Source organism: Prionailurus bengalensis, chromosome D2 (genome assembly GCF_016509475.1).
Source record: "Prionailurus bengalensis isolate Pbe53 chromosome D2, Fcat_Pben_1.1_paternal_pri, whole genome shotgun sequence".
Lineage (NCBI taxonomy): Eukaryota > Metazoa > Chordata > Mammalia > Carnivora > Felidae > Prionailurus > Prionailurus bengalensis.
The window spans coordinates 61,615,195-61,639,050 of record NC_057351.1 but is presented as its reverse complement, the minus strand read 5'-3'; the positions used below and the strand labels follow the sequence as shown (position 1 = coordinate 61,639,050).

The 23,856-nt window shown below is 46.0% G+C and overlaps 1 protein-coding gene and 1 long non-coding RNA gene across 4 annotated transcripts in view; one reads left to right on the top strand and one right to left on the bottom strand.

Annotated features, from left to right (window-relative positions):
- Positions 1-14,934: 14,934 nt before the first annotated feature.
- LOC122493213 lies at positions 14,935-19,230 on the bottom strand. Its single transcript, XR_006299843.1, has 3 exons — positions 19,126-19,230; positions 16,556-16,680; positions 14,935-15,341 (listed from the first exon to the last, which is right to left on the bottom strand). It is a non-coding gene; the product is annotated as an uncharacterized LOC122493213 (long non-coding RNA).
- A 25-nt stretch (positions 19,231-19,255) lies between these two features.
- SH3PXD2A (SH3 and PX domains 2A) overlaps positions 19,256-23,856 on the top strand; it is a 242,221-nt gene continuing 237,620 nt past the window's right edge. For all 3 annotated transcript variants that reach the window (XM_043597432.1, XM_043597433.1, XM_043597430.1), the window contains exon 1: positions 19,256-19,344. In XM_043597432.1, the coding sequence (XP_043453367.1) occupies positions 19,273-19,344 (72 nt within the window). In that variant the 5' untranslated portion in view covers positions 19,256-19,272. The remainder of the gene's footprint in view (positions 19,345-23,856) is intronic.

Sequence of the window (23,856 nt, the reverse complement as noted above, 5' to 3'; positions counted from 1 at the left end):
TGACAGCAGGGAGCCTGCGTGGGATTCCCTCTCTGTCCCTCCCCCACTCACACGTGTGTGTGTGTGTGTGTGTGTGTGTGTGTGTGTGCGTGCACGCGCGTGCTCACGTGTGTGTGCATGCACGTGCTCTCTCTCTCTAAAAAATAAACATTAAAACAATTTTTTAAGTATTTTAGATTCGTCTTTCAAATGCCAAAGAATATATGTTCTTAGAAGAAAAAATAAAAGCAGTATATAGTATAGAATATATACTGAAAAGTGAATGTCAAAATTCCCATCTGACAGAGTAGGTTGTTTAAGGATAATCCCTTCTACAAATGATGATTATGAATTCTGGAGTGCCTCCCCTTCCCCCCCCCCACCCCCCAAAGAAAAGCCCACTGACCTATTTAATGGCACTGGAGAGCATCCAGACAATAAAGGAAGGGAAACACTCTGGGTGAGATCCACATTTATATGGCCTTTCCCCTAAGGCAATCATTCTAAAACTTTAGTGTGTATTAGTATCTCGGGAGCGCTTGTTAGAATTTAGATTGCTGGACTCCAGCCCCAGAGTTTCTGATTCACCAGGCCTGGGGTGGAGCCCTAAATTTTGCATTTCTAACCAGTTCCCATGGGATGCTAATCCTACTAGTCTCAGGACTACCCTTGGAGAACCACAGTCAGCTGGCACAGGGTAGGGGTCCTTGAGGGACTAATGATTCTGAGAAGGAGTTTGCGATAAAAGTGGCTGAAAATTGAGAAAATTCTGGAAAGGAGAGAGTTGACAGAGTGCGAAGCCCCCAGATATGTGTAAAAATTATTCTCAATCCTTGGCTGACCCTCGAACTGTACATGTCCAGGTGAGACTCTAAGGATTCCACGGGGAAAACAACAGCTGATGACTGAGAGAGACTGAGCAGAGATTTAGGCAATTGTCCATCACAGGGAAGACAGAATTTGGAACTGAAAGTCTTACCAAGCTATAGCAGTTTGGTAAACAGCTCAAACTTCCAACTGCAACCATGGAAGGCCACACTTTGATTGAAGACCATCTCTCTGACTACGGCATTCACCCTAGCACTAAGGTGAAAACCAAAATAGACCCACCCTAACAAAACCTAAAAGCAAGTTTTAAGAGTCCTAATCCAACCAGTAATTTCCCTGCCCACTGCAAGAAAATGTTCATCAGAGGAAGATAACGCAGTCCAGTCTCTAGAACATATTCACAATATTCACTATACAAAAATTACTAGATATGTGAAGAAAAAATGTGACTAACCTATAATCAAGACATAAGTCAGTCAATAGAAACAGGCTCAAACAACCCAGATGCTAGACTTAGCAGACAAGGACTTTAAAATAACTTTGATAAATATGTCAAAGAGTCTACAGTAGAAGACGCATATACTGGGTGAAGAGAGGAGAAATTCATCAGAGAGCTGGAAACAACAACAACAAATCACAGTATCTAAAAAGTGCTCCTCCTGGTCTACATTCTCACTCCCAACCCAACTTTCTGCCCCAGAGGTAAACATCTGTAGTCAGGTTCTTTGGTTGTAAATGATAAGTCTTTAATTAGCTTATGCCAACATAGTGATGTGTGGCAATGTCCACTTAACCAAACTGTGGGGAGGGATGGAGTGGAGCTGGTTTAGGATCAACTGTCCTAGGGACTCAAATGCCATGAAGATACTCCTGAAGCCCATCTCTTGCCTCTCTCTGAGAACTCGCTGTATTCTCTCACATTGTGTGCAGGCTTCTCTGTGTGGTGAGAGAGCTCTGACCAGAGGTCAGCTCTGGGTTCATGACTTCATAGCTCTGGTGGGAGCTATGCTCTTCCCGTAGCATCAGTTAGAAAAATCCCAGGAAGATTTCTGGTTCTTCCAATATGGGTTACATTCTCTCTATGGACGATCACACTTGCAATGGCGTGGGGTGTTCTTCATGGCTCAGTCCTCAATTTCAACTCATCAGTATGGCCAGGGAGGCAGTTCTTTTTGGGAGGAGAAGAGTTCTTCAGAAGGAAAGAGGTAGCATAGGTGCAGTAAGTGGGAGAACTACTGTGAGCTGGACAGCCACTTCATTTTGTGCCTACCACATCCTTATCAGTTAGGTGTGAATCCTTCTACATCATTTAATATGCATTATGCAGTGTCCAGCTATGGGCTCCCCTCAAAGCAGTCCCACGTCAATGATTTGGATGCAGGTAATTTTGAAGGAACGTAATCCAAAGAAGCATCGTGGGGGTGTGGAGAAGTGAGACGGGAGAGGCAGAAACTCAACGAAGGTGTGTTAATGCACGGGTTAGCCCTTTTGGTGATCAGTGATCAATCCCACTGTGCCCCTCGAGAGACTGTGTGGACACACCTCAGAATTGTCCAAGGAACGAGTTGGGGGATTTATTCACCACCTCTAGCTCCTCACTGGTTCTATGTTACTCATGGGGGCTATCGCTTCTATAGAGTAAAGTCAAAGAAAGTTGTCAAATAGAGAAACACAGGTGCTTGAGAGGAGACGCTGCCATCGTGTAAGGAAAGTCCACTGAAACTGCAGATCTCTGGAATGGGCTGAGGGGAGAATGGGCAGGACACTGCCAGTGCCTGATACACATCTATAAGTCTCTATGTAAACAGAATTTGGCGACACATTACTCTGCAAAAATTAAAAATTCAAAACTATGTTTTAACTATGTTTAAAACTCAGACAACAGGGGCACCTGGGTGGCTCAGTCGGTTGAGCGTCTGACTTTGGCTCAGGTCATGATCTCGCGGTCTGTGAGTTGGAGCCCCGCATCCAGCTCTGTGCTGGCAGCTCAGAGCCTGGAGCCTGCTTTCGATTCTGTGTCTCCCTCTCTCTCTGCCCCTCCCCTGCTCATGCTCTGTCTCTCTCTCTGTCAAAAATAAATAAACATTAAAAAACTCAGACAACAATGTCCACATCCAAATGTGCTATAATTCCAAACAGGAGCACATTGGTGACCACAGGGCTACTGCCTTCCTTATAGTTCACTAGTCAGTCCTGCAATAACTAGTTTCTATGTTATATTTCCCATCAAGGCACTGTCCTACTATAGTTGTTAGACATGAGTGCCTGAATAGCTAATGTATATTCATGTAATACTGTCTTCAAGTAGGCTTTAAAAATTACCCTTAAAACTAGGGGCGCCTGGGTGGCTCAGTCAGTTAAGCATCAGACTTCAGCTCAGGTCATGATCTCACAGTTTGTGAGTTTGAGTCCCTACATTAGGCTCTGTGCTAATAGCTCGGAGCCTGGAGCCTGCTTCAGATTCTGTGCCTCCCTCTCTCTCTGTCCTTCCCCACTTGTGCTCTGTCTCTCTCTCTCTCTCTCAAAAATAAATAAACATTTAAAAAAGTTTTTTAATCACCCTTAAAATTAAAAATGGATTTCATTGGTTAAAAACAAAATACTTAAAAAGAAAATCGGAGTGGGATGAGTTTGATCAGGACCAAGATATCAAATATTCCATCTTAGACCAATTCTTCAAGGCATCAGCCTCACTGACTGACAAAAGCAATATACTACAAATGCTCATGCAAAGACACTCCAAGGCAAGAGAGTAGGATGAGGGGCTTCTGGGGGGCTCAGTCGGTTAAGTGTCCAACTTCAGCCTAGCTCATGATCTCGCTGTTCCCAAGTTCGAGCCTTGAATCGGGCTCTGTGCTGAGAGCTCAGAGCTTGGAGCCTGTTTCAGATTGTGTCTCCCTGGGGCGCCTGGGTGGCTCAGTCGGATAAGCCTCCGACTTCAGCTCAGGTCACGATCTCGTGGTCCGTGAGTTCGAGCCCCGCGTCAGGCTCTGGGCTGATGGCTCAGAGCCTGGAGCCTGCTTCTGATTCTGTGTCTCCCTCTCTCTCTGCCCCTCCCCCGTTCATGCTCTGTCTCTCTCTGTCCCAAAAATAAAATAAATGTTAAAGAAAAAATTAAAAAAAAAAAAGATTGTGTCTCCCTCTCTCTCTCTGTCCCTCCCAACTCATGCTTTGTCTCTATCACTCAAAAATAAACACTAAGAAAAAAAAAATAGAAAAAAAAGAGAGGAGGAGGATATTTAGTTGTTTTGAGAAGCCACCTTTTATGGCAATAAAAATTACCTGAGTCCTGGGGCGCCTGGGTGGCGCAGTCGGTTAAGCGTCCGACTTCAGCCAGGTCACAATCTCGCGGTCCATGAGTTTGAGCCCCGCATCAGGGTCTGGGCTGATGGCTCAGAGCCTGGAGCCTGTTTCCGATTCTGTGTCTCCCTCTCTCTCTGCCCCTCCCCCGTTCATGCTCTGTTTCTCTCTGTCCCAAAAATAAATAAACGTTGAAAAAAAAATTAAAAAAAAAATTACCTGAGTCCTCAATACGTTTTGTGTAGTAAATTTTGCAAATTAGTTTTATAGACCCTGCCAAGCTACAATGCCATTTTGAGACTAAACACAGTGGAGCATGAAAACAAGGCTTTCAGTTTCATTCCATGGAAAACGAACAGCTTAATGTTTTTGTAAAAACATATGCAAAGAAGTCTGGTGATGAAAATGAGCTCCCAGTGCCGCCCACAAATAACACATCACACACCAAGGAGAAGGACATACTATTAAGGAAAAGCTTAGAAAGCCTCAAGCCATTATTAGTGCGACCTATCAGTAATGGAGCAGCAAGCAATGGGCACTTTGAAAGAGCAACAGACACCACAGCCTGATCACCCCACCCAGAGAGAAATTTGCAAATGCACAAATCACACTAAAAATGCAAGCTCCTTAAGGGCAGAGCCCTGGTCTAGCTTATCACAGAGTAAGTCCTCAATAGTTATTGAATGAATGAATGAATCCAAGTTGCTTACTGTTTTGAAGATTAAGGTTATGTAGGATCTTTACAAACCAGCACGACCAGAGAACAGACGTGCTCATTTTATAGTAAATAATGATGATGGTGGTGGAGGTGGCTAACACTTGCCGAAGATTTACCGTGTGCCGACACTGGGCTGACCATTTCCTATGAATTGTTTCATGTTCATCTGACAGTGACCCCCCCCCCCAAGTAAGTTTTATTATCTCCATTTTATAGGCAAGAAACTGAAGCTTAGAGATGTTAAATGACTCACACAAAGCTTAAAAAGTTTAAAAGGTTGCACAAAGAATAATGACAGAGCAGGAATCCAAACCCAGACCCACACTTTCTGTACCATGCTTCCTCTGACAATATATGCAGTCAGAATAACTATTATAAGGAAGATTAAAACACACACACACACACACACACACACACACACACCATGAAATATTGGCAAAAATATAGTAGTGACATTCAAATGGTAAGAAAATAATGATTGGGGTGGGGGCAGTGAGGAAGTAGTGGGTTCCATCAAGTTGTTTCTGTGCCAGGGTACGGTGTCACATTGTCACCAGCTAGATCCCCAAGACCTGGCATTTACTGCTCACTTGCTTGTGCCCATCAACCTTTGTCCCACATTTTTCCTGAAGCTCTTCTTTACAGCTTATCTCTGAACCCAGGCAAAAGACCCGCGGGTATAGCATCCCATGATAGAAACCAAAACTACCCCTCAAGCAATAACAACTGCCTGGATGAGGAGCTCTGGCAGGCTCAGGCCAATTTGAACTTAACCCCCAATTCACACCTGCACAGACGGACCATGGAGTGACCCATGGAGTCTGAGAGACCAACAGTTGCCTTTACCTCATTGTTATACTAAAATCTCCGCACCCCCTCCCAGAAGAGCGTAAGACTCATTTACATAACATACAATGTATGTATAGGCACATTTAAGGCACATGAGCAACTTAGGCCCGCCTCTACATATGATGACAAAATTCCCCTTTCTAAATATTTATCCTAACCCTAAATTAAAGGAAGCCGTTCACTCCTGCTCAGGGAGTCACAACTTTGGAAGTTACTCCCTGTGATCTCATTTGCTGCAAATAAAGTTTCCTTTGTGTGACAACTCCACCTGGTGTAGTTTCTAGTTGTGACTCACCAAGGAGCAAATTCAGTTTGGTTACAATATGATACACACATCAAGCATTAGCCATTATCAAGAAGACAGCATCTTAAAATGCACTGTATGTATATACCATCTCAATGATGCTGAGGTGCAGACCTCCCATGGAACCCTCATTAGACTTTTTTGGATTATTGCATTAATATGGGCAGTGAGATCTAGAATTTACTTTTTCCTTTTCAGGACAGAGCAAGATGCTGGTTTGACCATTTCAAGTGAGAAAATAAACTACTCTCTATCCGGTTAATGAAAACCTATTATTATGTAAGTACTTCTTTTATTTAAATGAACTCAATTTAAATTTAATCCTTTAACTGGTACTTTTACAAACCTGAGCAGGCTGGAGCTGCATTGCAATATTGAGATTATGTTTCATATTGAGAATTTATTTATTTAAATGTTTATTTATTTATTTTGAGAGAGCGAGAGAGAGCACCAGCAGGGGAGGGGGAGAGAGAGAATCCCAAGCAGGCACCACACTGTCAACACAGAGTCCTACTCAGGGCTCCATCTCACGAACAGTAAGTTCATGACCTGAGTCAAAATCAAGAGTTGGAGGCCTACCCGACTGAGCCACCCAGGCGCCCCTATATTGAGAATTTAAAGTATTGAGTGCTTTATCTTAAGGTAAAGTGTTAACAATAACAACAAGATAAAATGTTAGCAAATGACATCCAACTTAAGTCACAGCTCTATGTTAAAACGTAATACTTCTTATTTGAAATTTTGCAAGATATGTGACACATTAAGATTCTAAGAGATCAGATTTTTTAAATAGTACCATTGAACACTTTATAGAGTTACAAAGTATATCTGAAAAGGGTTTTTTTTGTTTTGTTTTGTTTTTGTTTTGTTTTGTTTTGTTTTGCTGAGCATTGAAGGTAAAATCTAGCAGAGGAACTCCTCACTGACCCCCTTGAAATGGAATCAGTTGAAGAATGTGAGCAGTTGTTAGTTATTATTAGTCACATAACTGAAACAGAAAATTCTTGTTACTTTTCTTGCAAGCTTCTGGAACGGTTTCACTGAAGTGTCAGAAGACTGCCAGACAAGTTGCTTAAAGACTGTTACTATTTGCAAGGAATGTCTCTGTGTGAATGGAGGCCACCTGATGCTGTGCAACAATTACAAAATCCAGAAACAGGTTGCTGAAGCTAACAGAGACCTGGAACGGACATCCCTAACCACCAACCTCTGAATTCTGAATGCACCTGTCAAGGTGCATTCATTGCCCCTATGGATTGATTTTATATTTTCATTTTTAATAATTTAAAAATTATGAATATTTCAAGCACAGTTCACAGTACAGAGCGCAATATGAAAAATAAGTTCTCACCACGCAAGTTTAGCAAATATTAGCATTTCACCACATTCAATTCTTTTTTAAATTACATATATTACTACAATTACAGAATCTTCTGGGTCCCCTCTCTCACCAGAGGTAACCACTATCCTGAAGTTGGTATGTATCCCTCCTGTCCATTTGAATATTTTAACCACAGATGTATATATCCCTAAACATATATTATGTGTAATATTGATTTTTATTTTTAACATTTACATAAATGGTATACTATACACATCCTTCTACAACATGCATTGTTTTTACTCACCAGAATCTTTACTTATTTAGTTTTATTTCATTCTTTTTTTAAAAAAAAGATTGAGGTCTGGAGTACCTGTGGGTGGCTCAGTTGGTTAAGTGTCTGACTCTTGATCTCAGCTCAGGTCTTGATCTCAGGGTCATGGGTTCGAGCCTGTGCATGGAGTCTACTTGAAAAAAAAAAAAAACAAGTTTGAAAAATTGAGGTCTGTCTTTGTCAGTTCTGGCTACCATGACAAGAATTTCATAGATTGAGTGGCTTAAACAACAGACATTTATTTCTCATAGTTCTGGAGTCTGGTAAGTCTGAGATCAGAATGCCAGCATGGGTGGGTTTTGCTGAGGACCCTCCTCTTGGTTTCTTCACACAGGTGGGGGGTGGCGCAGGGGAGGAGAGAGAGAGAGAGAGAGAGAGAGAGAGAGAGAGAGAGAGAGAGAAGAAACAAGCCGTCTTGTGTCTCTATTTATAAGGGCACTAATGGCATCATGAGGGCTCCACCCTCATGACCTCATTTCCTCCCAAAGTCCCTGGCTCCAAATACCATCACACTGAGGATTAGGGTTTCATCATAAGGACTTTTTTTGTTGGGGATGGGGGGGTGGGGGTGGGGAAGGGGTTACACAAACATTCAGTCCATAGCAAGATATTACATAACACTGCCATGCTCAACTCTAGCAGGTGGCTTAACACTTCCACCCAGATCAAGATGGAGCAGCCACCGTTCTTTGTGCCCCCTCCCAGTTTATACTTCTTAGAGGCAGCCACTAATATGATCTCCACCGCCATAAATTAATTTTGACTGTTTTGAACTTTATATAAATGAAATCATATAGTAGGTGCCCTTGGAGTCTCTTTGCTCAACATTATGTCTTCAGTCATCCAGTTTGTTGTATATAACAGTTGTTTGTTCTTATCACTGGCATATAATATTCTATTGTATGAATATAACACCATTTATTGGTCTACTCAGCTTTAGTGGGCATCAGGGTGGCATTCAGTTTTGAGTAATTATGAATAGTGCTGCTATAAATACTTTTGTACATTTCTTTTTTAGTTGGACATATTCACTAATTTCTCTTGGATGTGTACTAGGAGTGAAATTACAGGGTGATAGCATGGGCATACTATTCAGAGTTGAGTAGTTGTAGCAGAGATCATATGGGCCCCAAAAAGTAAAAAAATATTCAGTATCATTTAGTTAATGAAAACTTGTCATGTGTCAGACATTGTTCTCAGCAATGGGGGTGTGTTGTGGGTAAGAAAACAGACCAACATCCTGTACTTGTGGAGCTGGCATTCTTCTGTTTTAATAATATCATGAATTAATAATCAGACAAGGGTCTCTTGGCTATCCATTGGTGAGAGTTTTCTATTTTCTTTCTGAAAATCTGAGCAGCGGTAACCTGTCATGTGGTAAGCAGGGTAGACAAATAACTAAGTTTTGGCCTGAAAGGGTGGGATTTTCCAAGGATCTCCTGGCACAAAAGGTCCAGTTCCTGCCACAATAAACAGCATCCTCAAGTGGAAATTACAAATCCCTTCTCACCACCGCCTCCCATCTCTGTGGAGTATTTCTTGCAGGGTGCCTGTACAGGATGCTTTGCACTTGTAGACTGGGCTGGACCAGCTCTGACCCCAGCCAGCTCAGCTTTGCAAGTCAGCAGTGGTCACTCCCAGCTGCAAGGTCAATGTGCAGTAATCCACGGCCTAGAGCTATTTCCTTGGAAGGAATAATTGGTTTTAAGTAAGTTCAAACTTTTAGTATGCCTCCCAAGAAGTTAACTATTCAGAAAACATCCTCCTCCTCTCCCCTCCCCCAAAATCAAAAAAAGAGAACTTCAAAAAATAGCAAACATCTGACCTCCATGAAAGTTAAAGGAAGAAAAAAAAGAAACTCTCAAAATATCTTTTAAAATATCTTTTAAGATTTTGAAGCTATATCCATGTAAGTTACTTTTACTCGTAGGAAGTGTGTGAGTGACATTATCCAAGTATGGAAAACCAGGAAATAAAAGATGATTCAGAAAACAATTGTTTTCAGGGCACCTGGGTGGCTCAGTCTGTCAAATGTCCGACTTCCACTCAGGTCATGATCTCACAGTTCGAGAGTTTGAACCCCATGCATCGGGGTCTGTGCTGACAGCTCAGAGCCTGGAGCCTGCTTCGGATTCCGTGTCTCCCTCTCTCCCTGCCCCTCCCCCTCTTGTGCTCTGTCTGTCTCTCTCAAAAATAAACATTAAAAAAATAATTAAAAAAAAAAGAGAAAGAAAACATTGCTTTCAATCCTCATAATAAACGCCTTACTCTGAATGTGGAGAAAGAAGTGCACATTTAGTAGAAAATTTCTTTCTCCCTGCCCTCATTAAATAAATGCTGAACAAACATTAAAAAAAAAAAAAAAAAAATAGAGGGGCGCCTGGGTGGCTCAGTCGGTTGAGCATCCGACTTCAGCTCAGGTCATGATCTTGCGGTCCGTGAGTTCGAGCCCCGCGTCAGGCTCTGGGCTGATGGCTCAGAGCCTGGAGCCTGCTTCTGATTCTGTGTCTCCCTCTCTCTCTGCCCCTCCCCCGTTCATGCTCTGTCTCTCTCTGTCTCAAAAATAAATAAATATTAAAAAAAAAAATTAAAAAAAGAGATTTGAGGGGCACCTGGATTGCTCTGTCGGTTAAGCATCTGACTTTGGCTCGGGTCATGATCCCATAGTTCGTGAGTTCGAGCCCCATGTTGGGCTCTGTGCTGACAGCTCAGAGCCTGGGAAAGTGGTTTGAATTCTGTGTCTCCCTCTCTCTCTCTCGACCCCTCCCCAGCTTGTGCTGTCTCTCAAAAATAAATAAGTGAACTGGGGCGCCTGGGTGGCTCAGTCGGTTAAGCATCCAACTTCGGCTCAGGTCACGATCTCATGGTCCGTGAGTTCAAGCCCCGTGTCGGGCTCTGTGCTGACAGCTCAGAGCCTGGAGCCTGCTTCAGATTCTGTGTCTCCCTCTCTCTCTCTGCTCCTCCCCCATTCATGCTCTGTCTCTCTCTGTCTCAAAATAAATAAATAAATAAATAAATAAATAAATAAATAAATAAATAAAATAAAAATAATAAAAAAAATAAATAAGTGAACATTTAAAAAAAAATAGAGATTGGAGGGGGCCCCAAAGTCTTGGTTTTCCCTTGCCTGATCCATTGTTTCCTCTACCTAGTTCAACTCCGCGAGGGAGGCTACTCTTTTTGACTAAATTCCCATTTGTGGAATAGATACGTGAGTATGGTGCTCACTCAGCAAAATTCCTGGCACAGAACACAGTAGGGCCTTACTAAACAATTGCTGATATTACTATGATTATTGTGATGATAGCTAAAGGGAACTATTGATATTGACTAGACCAGCCCCCATATATTATAGACTAGAAGAAAGTCAGAAAACTGAGTAGCACCACTGTCCATCCCCCCAGTTCCACAGGCCAAGAAACTACAACTGTCCTTAGTACCTCTACTTCCCTCATCCCTGACCAACCAGAGGCCACTCTGTCTCCTCCAGTTCCCTTCACTTCACCCCAAGACCATCATCCTAGTCCAAGCTCTTGTCACCTCCTGTATACCACTGCAGAATTTCTAGCTGTCCCCTTCACCTACTGGGCCCTTCACCAGGATAGTGATCCTTTTAAAAATTTAAAAAATTATTATTACAGTAGGACGTGTGTGCTATAAAATTTTTAAATTTTTAAATAAATTAATTTTGCAAAATTAAGACTTTAAATTTCCATCCCCAGAGATTACCGCCATTCATACTTTGGTGTATGTTTGTCTCACCTTGATAACATTTGTCAGAATTATAATTTTACATTTATTTGTATGCTTTTAAAAAGTGTTTATTCATTTTGAGAGAGACAGCAAGCAGAGTAGGGGCAGAGAGAGAGGGAGAGAGACAATCCCAGGTAGGCTCCCGCTGTCAGCGAGGAGCCCAATGTGGGCTCAATCTCATAAACCGTGAGATCATGACCTGGGCCGAGATCAAGAGTCAGATGCTTAACCGACTAAGCTACCCAGGAACGCCTGTAAGATTTTTAAAACAATGTCTATCTTCCCTAAAGGTGGTAAGATTTTTCTGAGGACAAGAACTTTGGTCTGGTTTGCCCCACGTGTATACAGCCCCAGTTCCTAGTGGAGTGGGGGAACATGTTGGTAACTTAAATATTCATTGAGTGAATAAATAAACAAATGAAGTCCCTTTAAAAGTGAACAATAACTTAGTAGGCATATTCTGGGGTGTATGGGCCACTCATATCCGCCTTGTTTCTTAGTGGGTTAGCTCTCCAGATCGTGTTTGTAATAGATAACTCCACCCCATGATAATTGTGGACATGTGGTGGACATGTGACTCAAGCTAAGCCAATGAGATTGTTTTTCCTGGGAACTGGGATCTGGACTCCAGAGGCAGCCAGTGAGTCTCAGGTGTGTCTGGAATTGAGGGAGTGGTAGATACTTGGGCATTGGGGGGCCCTTGCTATGTGGGTGAAGAAGCAGAGAAACATGGTCTGCAGATAGAGAAGAATAAAATAGAACACACAGTACTAAGCAGAGATAAGAGATGGAGAAAATGAGCATGTTCTCAAAGATTTGCTACTTCCTGGTTCTGAGAAGCCCTGATGTCTGTGGATAGGAGCAACCACTGTATATGGGAAATAAAGAACCCTTTTCTTTTTTTAGCTGAACTAGTTCAATTTCTAATATTTGTAAACCAGAGTCTTAACTAAGATATGTGCTATTCATATATTAGGCAGTAACATTAATCAAAGTGATCATAGTAATCTGCCTAGGGCAACACCTTGTTGACAGTCCAAATCCCAGCCAGATTCGCCTAGGTGCGAAAATCCAGTCTACTAAATAAAGTCTACTCTGCCTGCTCTAGCCTATTGGGTAAGCAATGAATCAACAATGGGGCTATCTTCTGCTTCAGACAGAGAAGGCAGGACATAAGCTGGAGCCAGACCTGAGTTTGAGTCTTGAATCTTTCACTTGAAATAGACATATGAGTTCAAAAAGGATGAAGAACAGTATTTTATGACATTTCTGAATACAAAACTGAAAAAAAAAAATTGGGGGTCAAACCAAAACCAGACTCCTATTTTTTGTTTTTTTGTGGCTTCGGACTATTTAAAGAAACCGCCTTTGAATTTCCCAAGTGACTTTTTTTTTTTTTCTGTTCTTTTGGTCATCCAGTGGCCAACTTAGGGTTTGTCAGCTTCTGGAAAATTCAGGGGATTTTGAAAAAGAAAATCTTTGGTGGTTTATGGTCAAATGGAACTACGCAGACTGATCTTTTATACAAGATGATGCTAGTGACCCCAACCAGGCAGGAATACACTTGAAGGCATGCTCACTAGTTGAGATAGATACATGAAACCATCCATACTCTCAAACTGAGGCTCTTAAAACAAAATGCCCTGGTCTGGGGACCAGATATCTGGGGTTATAGAATAATACGTTTTCCCCCCTCTGTGAATCAAATTATGTCCTTGTCCTCTTTGGCCATGCAAGTTATTGGATTTTCCTCTGGTATTCCAGGGGCATGATCATTTGCTAAGTTTGGAACTTGAAAGTGGTTCTATCAAAAAATTCTGCTGCGTAAGAACCCTCACCAGAGTCAAGGCTAAGACAGGATGCTGAGACTCTCAATGACACCATGTAAATAAGCCTGTTGAGATTTCACTGATATACTTACTGTGTTGGGTGACAGAAAGAGGTGGCTTCCCCTACCTGCTGGTTTGGCAAGCAGGAGGGGCCTGTTATTATTGAACAGTGGGGCTGAACCGATAGGGCAATTCTGGCACCTCATCCCGGTCCCATTCCACAGCAACCAAAGAAAGGAGAAGTCTGGCCAGCAATTTACCTTTCTCTGGAGAATATAGAAGTTGGCCTCAGTGTCTACTTCAAATTCAGGAGAGACCATCCTTAAGATACTCTCCAAACATAAGACTATTAGGGCTGATCTGAAAGAGATAGAGAGAGAGAGAGAGAGAGAGAGAGAGAGAGAGAGAGAGAGAGAGAAAGGAAGGAAGAAAAGAAATAGAGAAGCAGGAATGCCCTGGATGTGTATAGTCCATATATTGGCAGGTCATTCATACCTGGCCAGAGGTCGGCTGAGGACTGACTGTAAGGGATCCCTTAGGGCCAGCTGCTGGAGTTAAAGGTGCTAAAACCACTTTGGCCAGGAGGGGGCCCCAAATTTCACTCAAATTTACACATCTTTGGGTAAGAGTCCACTTCTACCTCACTTTACTGTAGTAGTTTTACACCATCGGATGGCATGGAAGGGACCAGAAAGATCATCAGAGACCCAGAGGTGGGAAGTGATGTCAGTGTCACAAAGCTGGATGGGTTGTGGTTGAGCCGGACTAGAAACCAGGTTGTATAAGCCTTGCTCCAGAACTCTGTTCAGCTCTTCTTAGACATCACTTTTATCATCAACACCCACAGTTATCTGTTAAGAGCTCAGAAATGTCAAAAGACAACTATTTCTTGAGTGCCTGGAATGTACATAGCCTTGCGTTGGATGGGGTGTGTATGGCAGGTGGCCAGGGTGCAATGGTGGGGGCAGGGAGGGAAAAGGTGGTGCCAGAGTCTGGAGAAGTCCTCCAGACCCTCACAGGCTTCTTGCCGGTTTGGGAGGCACAGCCTAAGCACAGCCTAAGTTAACGAGCAATAAAAGGTGTTGATCGGTGCTCAATACAGTAGCAGTGGAGCTGTCATAGGGCAATGTATGATCAGTAACCAAATGCGTGGTTAGCAACTGCCATAAACTTTCTGAAAAGGAGAGGGAGCGGTACTGGGCCTTTGTTTAGCACTGAACTGTTTTCAGTGCCTTCCTGTGGTTGTCTCCCTTGGGGTGGTCATGAAGACTACATGGCAGAGGAGGCAGGGTGGGCCCTGGGGTGGGATTTCCAGGGAGACACACATGTTCCCTGCCCTTGAGTGGCATGCTGCCTCCATGGGGGTCGAGGCAGCCAGTGTGATGCTTGTGTGAATGGAGCATCGGAATAAGGGACTCGGGGTTTAAGGGAGAGCACCATTCTGGATCTGCATGGATTTGTCAGTGCACTGAGCGTGCTCCTTCAACAAACTGTTCTTGCCTGTGAACAGGCTCCTAAGCGCGGGGAAGGAGAAAGATTGCTAGCCTGGGACTACCTAGCTTTGTGGCAAGGGGCGACTTGCTTAGTTTTTCTCTGCCTTAGCTTGCTCTTCTGTAAAATTAGAGGGATAAAGAGCTTCTTGGATTCCTCCCAAGTGGAAGATTCTTTGTTCTCAAATACTTACAATGATCTGTTTTTTGGAAAAATCAGATGTTTAGGTATCAGTTTGCATCTTTATTTTGGGTCCTCTTTTATCCTTACTTATCCTAAACTTTTATTTGGTATTTTTATAATTTTATGGTGAACTCACACAATGTCCTTGGATTGAAGTCATCCCCAGTTCATGGATGGAAGTGGCAAAATAGGGGTTTACCGAATCTTCTCCAGTGCTGCTCGCTCCTCAAGCAGATGCTGTCAACACAGACCAGCCAATGTACCTTCTATGTGCCAGGCATGCTGGGGTATTGAACAGGTGGGACACAGTCCCTTCTCCAAGCGGCCTTTGTCCAGTCTCAGTCATTTCTGGGGAGTTCCAGGCACTCAGTAAAAGCGTGCTGAAGAAAAACGCCTAAAGCATTTTGGGACTCCTTTGTTGGGAAACAGATGTGTGTGAGTTTGAAATTACCCTGGCAAGAAGAGAGACTTGTACCATTTTACACTCACAGCCTCTTGAACATACAGCCCCAGGAGGGAAAAAAGATTCCCCCCTGCCCCCTGCAGGTGTAAATTACTTCTGCCCAACTAATAATTCCCAGAGATCTCGGCACCATGGGGTTGGGGTGGGTACCGCCACTCAGTTGCTCCCTTTAATTGAGGTAATTCGGGAGCACAAGGGGAGGTTGGGAGTACTCACGTTGTGTGTAAAGACCTTGAACTTAAGGGGCGCCTGGGAGGCTCAGTCGGTTAAGCGGCCGACTTCAGCTCAGGTCATGATCTCACGGTCTGTGATTTCAAGCCCCACGTCGGGCTCTGTGCTGACAGCTCAGAGCCTGGAGCCTGTTTCAGATTCTGTGTCTCCCTCTCTCTGACCCTCCCCCGTTCATGCTCTGTCTCTCTCTGTCTCAAAAATAAATAAACGTTAAAAAAAAAAAAAAAAGACCTTGAATTTAAGAAATGTCAGGTTGTCCGGGGTTTCTTAGGCTGGCAAAAGGCCAATGCCTTGTAGGCGAACACAAAGTCATTAGGACAGTGGGGAAGCATGGAGCCTTCCCTCTGTCCTCCAGATCCCTTGTGTTTAGAGTTTTGTTCAGTGTGGATCTTAGTGCAGAAAAGAGATGGTGAGTGGGAAGCCATTAGTGCCTCTTTGGTGAGCTGACTGCTCTGATCCAAAAGGGGACCCAGGACAAGCCAACTGCCTTTCTCTTCTTTCCCTCCAACAGTTGAACACCAGCTCTCCTCACCAGGGGCTTCTCAGGCTTAATTAGCACTTCCAGAATGCCTTGAGGTCCACAGAGGAAGAGTGGCTGGGTGCCATTATGAATCCTTTTACAGTGAACCCACAGGCTGTCTTGCTTCATCATCACAGGCCCTCCTGGGTTCCCAGATCCCAGTCCTTCCTTTGAGGGGAGCTCAGGGCTGAGGGCCTATCCAGGTGTACCTTCCATCCCCATGGGGAACGAGTCTTGCTCAGAACAGTGGCACCTTGCCTCCTGGCTTTCCTATCACTGAGCATCACTGCCAGATCACCTTCTCCTAGGACACCTGCTCTGGCATCCACAAGGCTTTCAACATCTCCGATAGAGAAGCCCTGGGCCTAGTGTCAAGACTAGTCACAGTCTGGATGTCCCACACCCATCCTTCTCTCTATCTCCTTCTCCTGTGCCTCGCCCCCTTCCCTTACCCTTGCACCTGGTGGACACTGTCCTTCTGGTCCTCTGCCTGTCTCAGCTGGTTCAGGCTTCAGGTTACACATGTTACTTCTCACTCCATCTTTTCTTCTTCCCCTGATCATTCATTCCACAGATTCTTTTTTTTTTAAGAGCTAAAAAAAAAAATTATTTATTATTGAGAGACAGAGACAGAGCATGAGCATGGCGGGGTGGGGCAGGGAGAGAGGAGGAGACACAGAATCCGAAACAGGCTCCAGGCTCTGAGCTGTCAGCACAAAGCCCGACGCAGGGCTCGAACCCACAAACTGCAAGATCATGACCTGAGCCGAAGTCGGATGCTTAACCAACTGAGCCACCCAGGCGCCCCTCGCTCCACAGATTCTTGTACAGTGACTAGTACTACGTACATGGCACCATGCTTGGCTATCTGAGGAATGCACAGGAGTATAAGATGGCTTACAGCCAGTCCCTGTGCACAGGGTGCTTTCAGAGGGAAAAAAAAAAAGCATGTTGTGGACAAACACACATGTCAAGACAGCTCAGGGCAAGTGCTGCTGGCCTAGAGGAATTCAGAGGAGGTGTTCCAAACTCTGCTATGATGTTCCAATGGTGTTCTGTGGTGTTCCGAACTCTGCCCATCCTCCAGGGCTCAGCACAGAGACAGCCTCCTCCATGAAGCTCCCCTTGACTGCTCTACACTTCCATTTTCTGATGTCCTAATGTACATTTTATTATATACAGGCTTAATGATATCCCTGTTTCTCAACTCTTTGAGGGAAAGGATAAGCATATTTCAATTAGATTCAGTTTTCAGTTCCACAGACATTAATTGAATTCTTTCACACTCTCTTCCATCTCTTAATGTCTTATAAATGAGCATAGAATAGGTGCATAGTCAATTTATTATTCATTTTTTAAATATCAAAAATCCATACCAGTTAATTATGAAAAACAAAGAACCCCAAACAGTTCACAGGAGTAACTACTGCTTAGAGTTTGGAGTATATGCAGGCAGGAATCTTAAAAGACCATTTAGTTTGGCACCCACGTTCAACCAATGAGAACATTAAGGTGATTCTAATACCTACATGAAGTGATTTGCTCAAGGTTAAGTATTTAGATAGTGTCATCCCTTGGTGTTCTAGCATCCTTCAGCGAGAAGGATGGAGGAATGTGGGGTACTCTATACCACGCAAATGTGTGAATAATCTTAGATTGGCGCATGGGTTCTGACAGTGCAGGGAAGAAACTGTTAATACAATAAGGTCATAAAACTCTTGGCCCTCATTTCAGACGTTTCACATTGGTCTACGCTCACAAAGCTTTATTGTGTTTGTGAAACAATAGAATTAATTGTGAAAACACCACCTCTTTAAATATTTGAAACTAGAATGAAAAAGAATATTGAAATCGATGGGGGGAGGGGAGTAAACTGTCCACGGATGGACAAGTGCGCAAGTCAGAGAAGTGGTGAGAAAGGGGCCAGTGATGATCAGGGGTGAAGGGTGGGGGGGCCAATCTGGTGCATTTTCCCTCCTGTGTGCTCCCTTCCCTCCTGGCCCGCCTGGGGAGGGTTCCAGGGGGAGCCCCGGGCTTAAGGCCGGGGTGTTATGCAGTCTTGTAAGCTCACTGGTAAATGATGTCACGGGTTAGTTACGCGGGCCCAGATCGATGGACGACTCAGGCATTGGATCGATCACATTTCCGGGGAGAATTCACCCTTTGTGACCCGCAAGGGTGGGGGTGGGGGTGGGGGTCAGGTGATTTATCAAAAGAGGCTCTGGCTTGAAGGATTTAATGCCGGACCTTTCCCTATTCCGGTCCCCTCCTCGGGGAGCCTGGGCAGTAACAGCGGGGTAATAAACTACTTTTCATTACAAGGTTCTGGGGATATGAGTGGGAGGGGGACGTAAAGGTGGGGACAAAAAGGCACAAATCCGCTCCAAGACGGAAAGCCAGGATGGGGGCGCGCTGGGTTCACTTCCCCCGCCCCTCCTCCCTCCAAAGACACCTCGAGTTTCTGCGCCCGGCGAAGTAGCCCGGTGGCGGGTCAGGCCGCTGGCTGCGCTCAGGCTCGGTGGGGGCGCGCCGGCGCTCCCAGGCCTCTGGGGCCGGACTGCAGCCCCCTCCTAGTCGCCCCGAGCCCCTCCCCCGGGCCCGGAGCCCCTCCCCGCGCTCTTCCCCTCTCTCCCCTCCCCTCCCTTCCCTTCCCTGCCGGCCCGGCCCTGCCTCCGCCTCCTGCGCCCACAGCCTCAGCCAGCGCCGAGCCCCCCAGAGCCCGAGCGCGGCGAAGGGGCGCCGCCAGCCCCTCCCCAGCGCGCTGACAGCAGGCCCCGGGGCCCCCGCCCCGTCCCCTCGCCGGCGGGACACACCCCCGCCCCTCCTCCGCTCCGCCAGTTCCCGCCGGACCCACCGGGCGGCGGACGGCGGAGAGAGCGGGCGGGCGAGGCGGAGAGCGGCGGCGGCGGCGGCGGCGGCGGCGGCGCGGGAGGGAAGGGGCGCGCGGCAGGCCCACGGGGAGCCGCCCGGGGCGCAAGGAGCCCGCGTGCCCTCCCGGACCGTCCCTGTCCCGGGGCCGTACCTGTGGGCGCCAGGAGCCCCGGCGGCAACGCGGGGGCCGGAGTGTTGGGTGGCCCCGGGACCCGAGAAGCGGGGCAAGAAGCGGGAGCCGGACCGGGATGAGAAGGTGACGCCGCTGGAGGGCGCCACTCTCTTTGTGGGGGGGAAGATGCTGGCCTACTGCGTGCAGGACGCCACGGTGGTGGATGTGGAGAAGCGGAGGAACCCCTCCAAGCACTACGTGAGTACTGCCCCTACCGACCCCTGCGGGGGGTTGGCCGGAGACACCCCCCCTCCCGAGGACCCCCGGGGGGTCCCCTCGCCCTCAAGCGCTCAGTCCCGGAGCTAAGTGCCCACAGGGCAGCCCTCGGCTGTGGAGTTTCTTCGCAGGGCTGTGATCTCCAGGCAAGCCTTCTCTGTCCTTTCTCCACTCCCCCCGCCCCCCGTTTTCTTTTTTTGGCATTGGAATTGGCAAGTGGCTGCCCTTGTCTGTTACAACGGTGAAGTCATCTGTCCGCCTGAGCTTTGATGGATTGTGGGGGGAGCTTTCGTCAAGCCCTAGCTGAGTAGCTCCGTTGGGAAAGAGCATCTCCTGGCCCTCCCTGGGGGCTTTTGGGTCGCTCACGCCGCCCCGTGAGTCTTTCTGAGGCTTGTCCTGGGGAAGGAAGCCTCGTGCTGTCCTCCCACGTTTGCTCTGGTCTCTGCCTCCCTAGGCCTGGGTCTGGGGGCAGAGGGAAGCCGCCGCGCCCCCTGCCCCACCTCCACCCTCAGCCCTGAGCTTTGATTTCCTTCTTAAAGTCATTGTGTCCGTCGGTGTGAGGAGAATTGTGGCTTTTCCTTTTATCCCTTCTCTGGACGTGACCCTTAACCGGGTTCATTTCCTCTTAAGTGATGCTCCGTCTCCAGACACGAGGAGGCAAATGTTTGCTGTGGTCTCCAAGGAACGGCCGGCTGCCCCTCCCCCTTCCTTCCCCACAATTAATGAGAAGGGGCTAAGGTTGATTGAGCCGAGCTGATCCCCGGGTCTGTGTGACACGTCCCCCTTTCATCTCAGCCGGTCCTGTCTTGCCATCCTTCGCACCTTAGGAAGTAAACATGGTGTCCTTGATGGCTGAGGACGCCTGTCTGAACCGCTTTGCTTCTGTACTTGAGAAAGAAGAGACAGCCAGGCATGCAAAGCAGAAGGGCTGCATCTTATTTGCAAATTAGGCACTTAAAGGAGGATTTAGAATCCTCAAAGCATTAATTTTAACAATTAAAAACAGGCTGTAGGTTGCTGCCCTAGACTGCACATTGCTCTCTGAGAAATGGCTTTTATTTCTCTCTTGGAAGAGGACTAAGGTTTGTGCCAACGTCAGCCTCGGGCTACTCTTTCTGTCTGTATCACCAATAGCTCTGAACTTTGGGGCTTTTTTTTTTTTTTTTTTTTAAGAATCGAATAAATGGGCCTGGGCTCAGATTGGAGAGGAGGTAAACTAAGGAGTCTGGTCCCTGACCAGACAGAGAGGTGGGTGCCCATGGGGGGGTGGGGGGAGGGAGTTGTTCCTTGCTTGACTCAGCAAGCATCTTCATTTCAAGAAAGCTCCTTTTAGAGGACTTGGGTTACTATGTGGTCACCCTGCTCCAGGTACAGATGTCCATTTGCACATCCCAGCACTTAGTATCAAGGTGGCCTTCCTAACCATTTTTTTCAGACGTTGCAGGCTAAGTTTTAGGGGTTCTCTTTTCTAGTCCTCAGTTAAGGCAGGCCCTGCATTCAACAGATGGCACTCTCTGCTCTGAGACCCACGCTGGTGCTTTTTCTCTGCTCTCGATTTTACGTGAAACATCTGATCTTAGCTCTGACCAGTGATGTCCAAGATTACAGATGTTGAATGTACTGGCAACAAGCCAGAAAGGTTGCTAAAACAACTGGGTACCCACTGCAGACGGCAGTGAAAGGTGGTTAATGCTGGGGCTGGGGGAGGGTCCTGTTCAAAGCCTGGCTTAGCCACTAACTAGCTATGTGACTTTGGGCAAGTTATTTAACTTCTGTGGGACTCAGCGTTCCTCATTTTTAAAGTGAGGATAATAATAGTACTATTTCATAGAGTGGTCTGGAGAATTAAATGAGATCATCCATGAAAAGCACTTAGCACAGTTCCTGGCAGGTAACAAGCCCTCACTAAATGATAGCTTACTATTGGTGAGATTCTGACTAAGAAAGCACTTTTGAAAAGTAGCTATTAATGGTCTGGCAAAAAAGAGGGAAAGAGTTCGGGTTTTCAGATTGATAATAACTTGTTCTATGTGAAAAACACAAAAGAAGTCCTGTCTGATTCCCTTGAAATGATCATTTCCTCTCTTTTTGTAGACAGCGTTTCCCAGGACATCTCTGCTTCCCATGTAAGAATCGACATTATGTTTGGGACAGGGAGTGATGTCACTGAACAGCTGGGGCCATACAGGGCTCTAAAATAAGGTTGTAGAAAACAATTAAAGGAGAAAGTGTTATATGTTGTCGAACTGTGGAGCTGGCAGGACTCATCAGGCTCACCACCCCCCACCCCCCGCATTTTACAGAAGAGGAAATGGAGGGAAATGGAGACGGGATAAAGTCACTTGCAACACAACCATTCACAACACCTGGGTTTAACTGGCATTTTGAACATGGCGTGGGTTTTGTTCATCTAAGTACCCTTAAGTCTGGTTGGAGTTGACTAGGAAATCAAGTATCTGGTGATAGTAAGAGGTTCCTACGTATTTGGGGCATTAATGGGGCATAATATAAGGAGAGGGGACCCAATAATAGAAAGTGTCAGCTGGGCTCATGGCGGCAGGAGGAGCAGGTTGGGGGAGCTTGTGCCTCTGAAGCTTAGGATCTCCTCCCCTCATGGTGCTTGTACGGTGGATACCACACACCAGAAGGTCAAGTGTCCTGGGTAAGGTACTCTGGTGTGGGTAGCTGGCAGGATGCGCTGAGCCCAAGTCGCAGATGTTCTGGAAGCCCTCTGCACTGGAGAAGCATACCCCCTTCCCGCCTCTCCTCCACTGATGGTGAATTCTTATTCTGTGGCTTGGCACATTGCAGAGCAGAGAGTTTTTATGGGATGTGCACGTTAGCTGGAGCTGGCTGATGAGAAGCCTGGGGCCCAAGCAGGAGGGGCTCTGCTGGCTGCAGAACACTGGGAACACAGTGGAAGGTTTTTCTCAGGACATCCAGCAAAGGGTGTGCTTGTCTCCAGGACAAGGGGGAGCTGCCTAAACACCGAGGGTCTTGTGCTTTTAGTCTGTTTATGAAAAGACAGGCAAGTGGCTTCTATTGTTTGGATGGTGCTGTCAGCCCTTGCTTCCTTCCTCTCTGCCAAGCCCCTGCTTGGGTGGGGTTCAGGGAAAGTGGGCACCTGCCACTTAGACCAGGCTCCCTGCCGTGGAGTTGGGCTCCCCGCTTGACTTTTATGAGTTGCCCCTGGGGAGATCTTAGGTCAAGTGACTTTGGCCTCAGACCACTTGTCTTTCAAATGGTCCTGATGATGCTGGATGCAACCTGCAGAGACCTTCATATAAACATTTTCCATAAGAATTCTAGTTCAGGTTTTCCATAATTTTTTGCACTCACATGCACGTGTAGGTGTGTGTCAAGTCATATGGCACTGGAGAGAAGCTCGTTTATCTAGAACAAAGTATTTGTTTGGATTTGGGAGGCATTGTGCTTTTACAGTGGTTTCCTTTCCTGATTGTTTATTTCAGACAAATATCAGTCATGAATGTTTTGATCCTCTACAGGACTCTTTAGGGAATGCGAATAATAGCCATTGTTAGCAGTTACCATCAGCGGTGCCAAACACTTAACATTCATGATTTCGTGTGATTTCTACAGTTCATCAGATGTACCCTAATGCACCCTAACCTGGGTATGTTCTTTGATTTCTTTCGAGAGGTGGGTTAACTTGGAAAGGTTAGAGATTGCCCAGAGTCTCCCAGTTAGTATAAGGCAGATCTGGGTAAACAGGTTAGCTTACCTGCTAAGGAGGATATGAACCTAAAATGGGGCCCTTTCATCAACTAAAGTCAGGGTGGGGAGACCAGGCTTGGGCTTGCATGTCACTGAGAGAGCAGTGCATGGTGGTCTTGAGGACTGCTTCACTGTATGTCCCGTGGGACATTCACCTCATGCCACAGAGTTCGTGAAAGCAGTGGAGGTGAGTTTGTGAAAGCAACGGAGGGTGAGCATGGTGAGGCAGGGAGAATGGAGTGGATCCAGGATGATATCTGGTCCCCACTGATGCAGGAGGTGATGAATTAAGGATCAACACTGTGGAAATAGTACATCCTCTTGTGTGTTTAGATCATCACAGAATTTGGTCTTGGTCCTGGGAGTACATTTTTAGGAATTGGCTCTAGACCCATTCATTTCTCTGCCCTTCATTTTTTCTCTAAGCCCTTAGAGTGTGGATCCAGTGTTATAGGAGGAAGGATGTGCAGCTGTAGAAAGGGTCTTCTGAAGGCCAGTTCCATTACCAAATGAGTGTTGTTGGGTAGATCGGGGTTTGAATCCCACCTCTGGCCCTTCCTAGCTGTGCCACTCTGGGCTTCAGTTTCCTCGCTTGTAACCTCACAGGACTTTTGGAGAATTGATTTGAGATAATTCTGGGTAAAGCATTCTACTTAGTACCTGGTCCCTACCATGCTCATTCAACATATTCTAGTTTCCATCTGGTGTTCCTTGCGTTTGATGATCACCAAAACACTAGAGTACATGTAAGACCTGGTA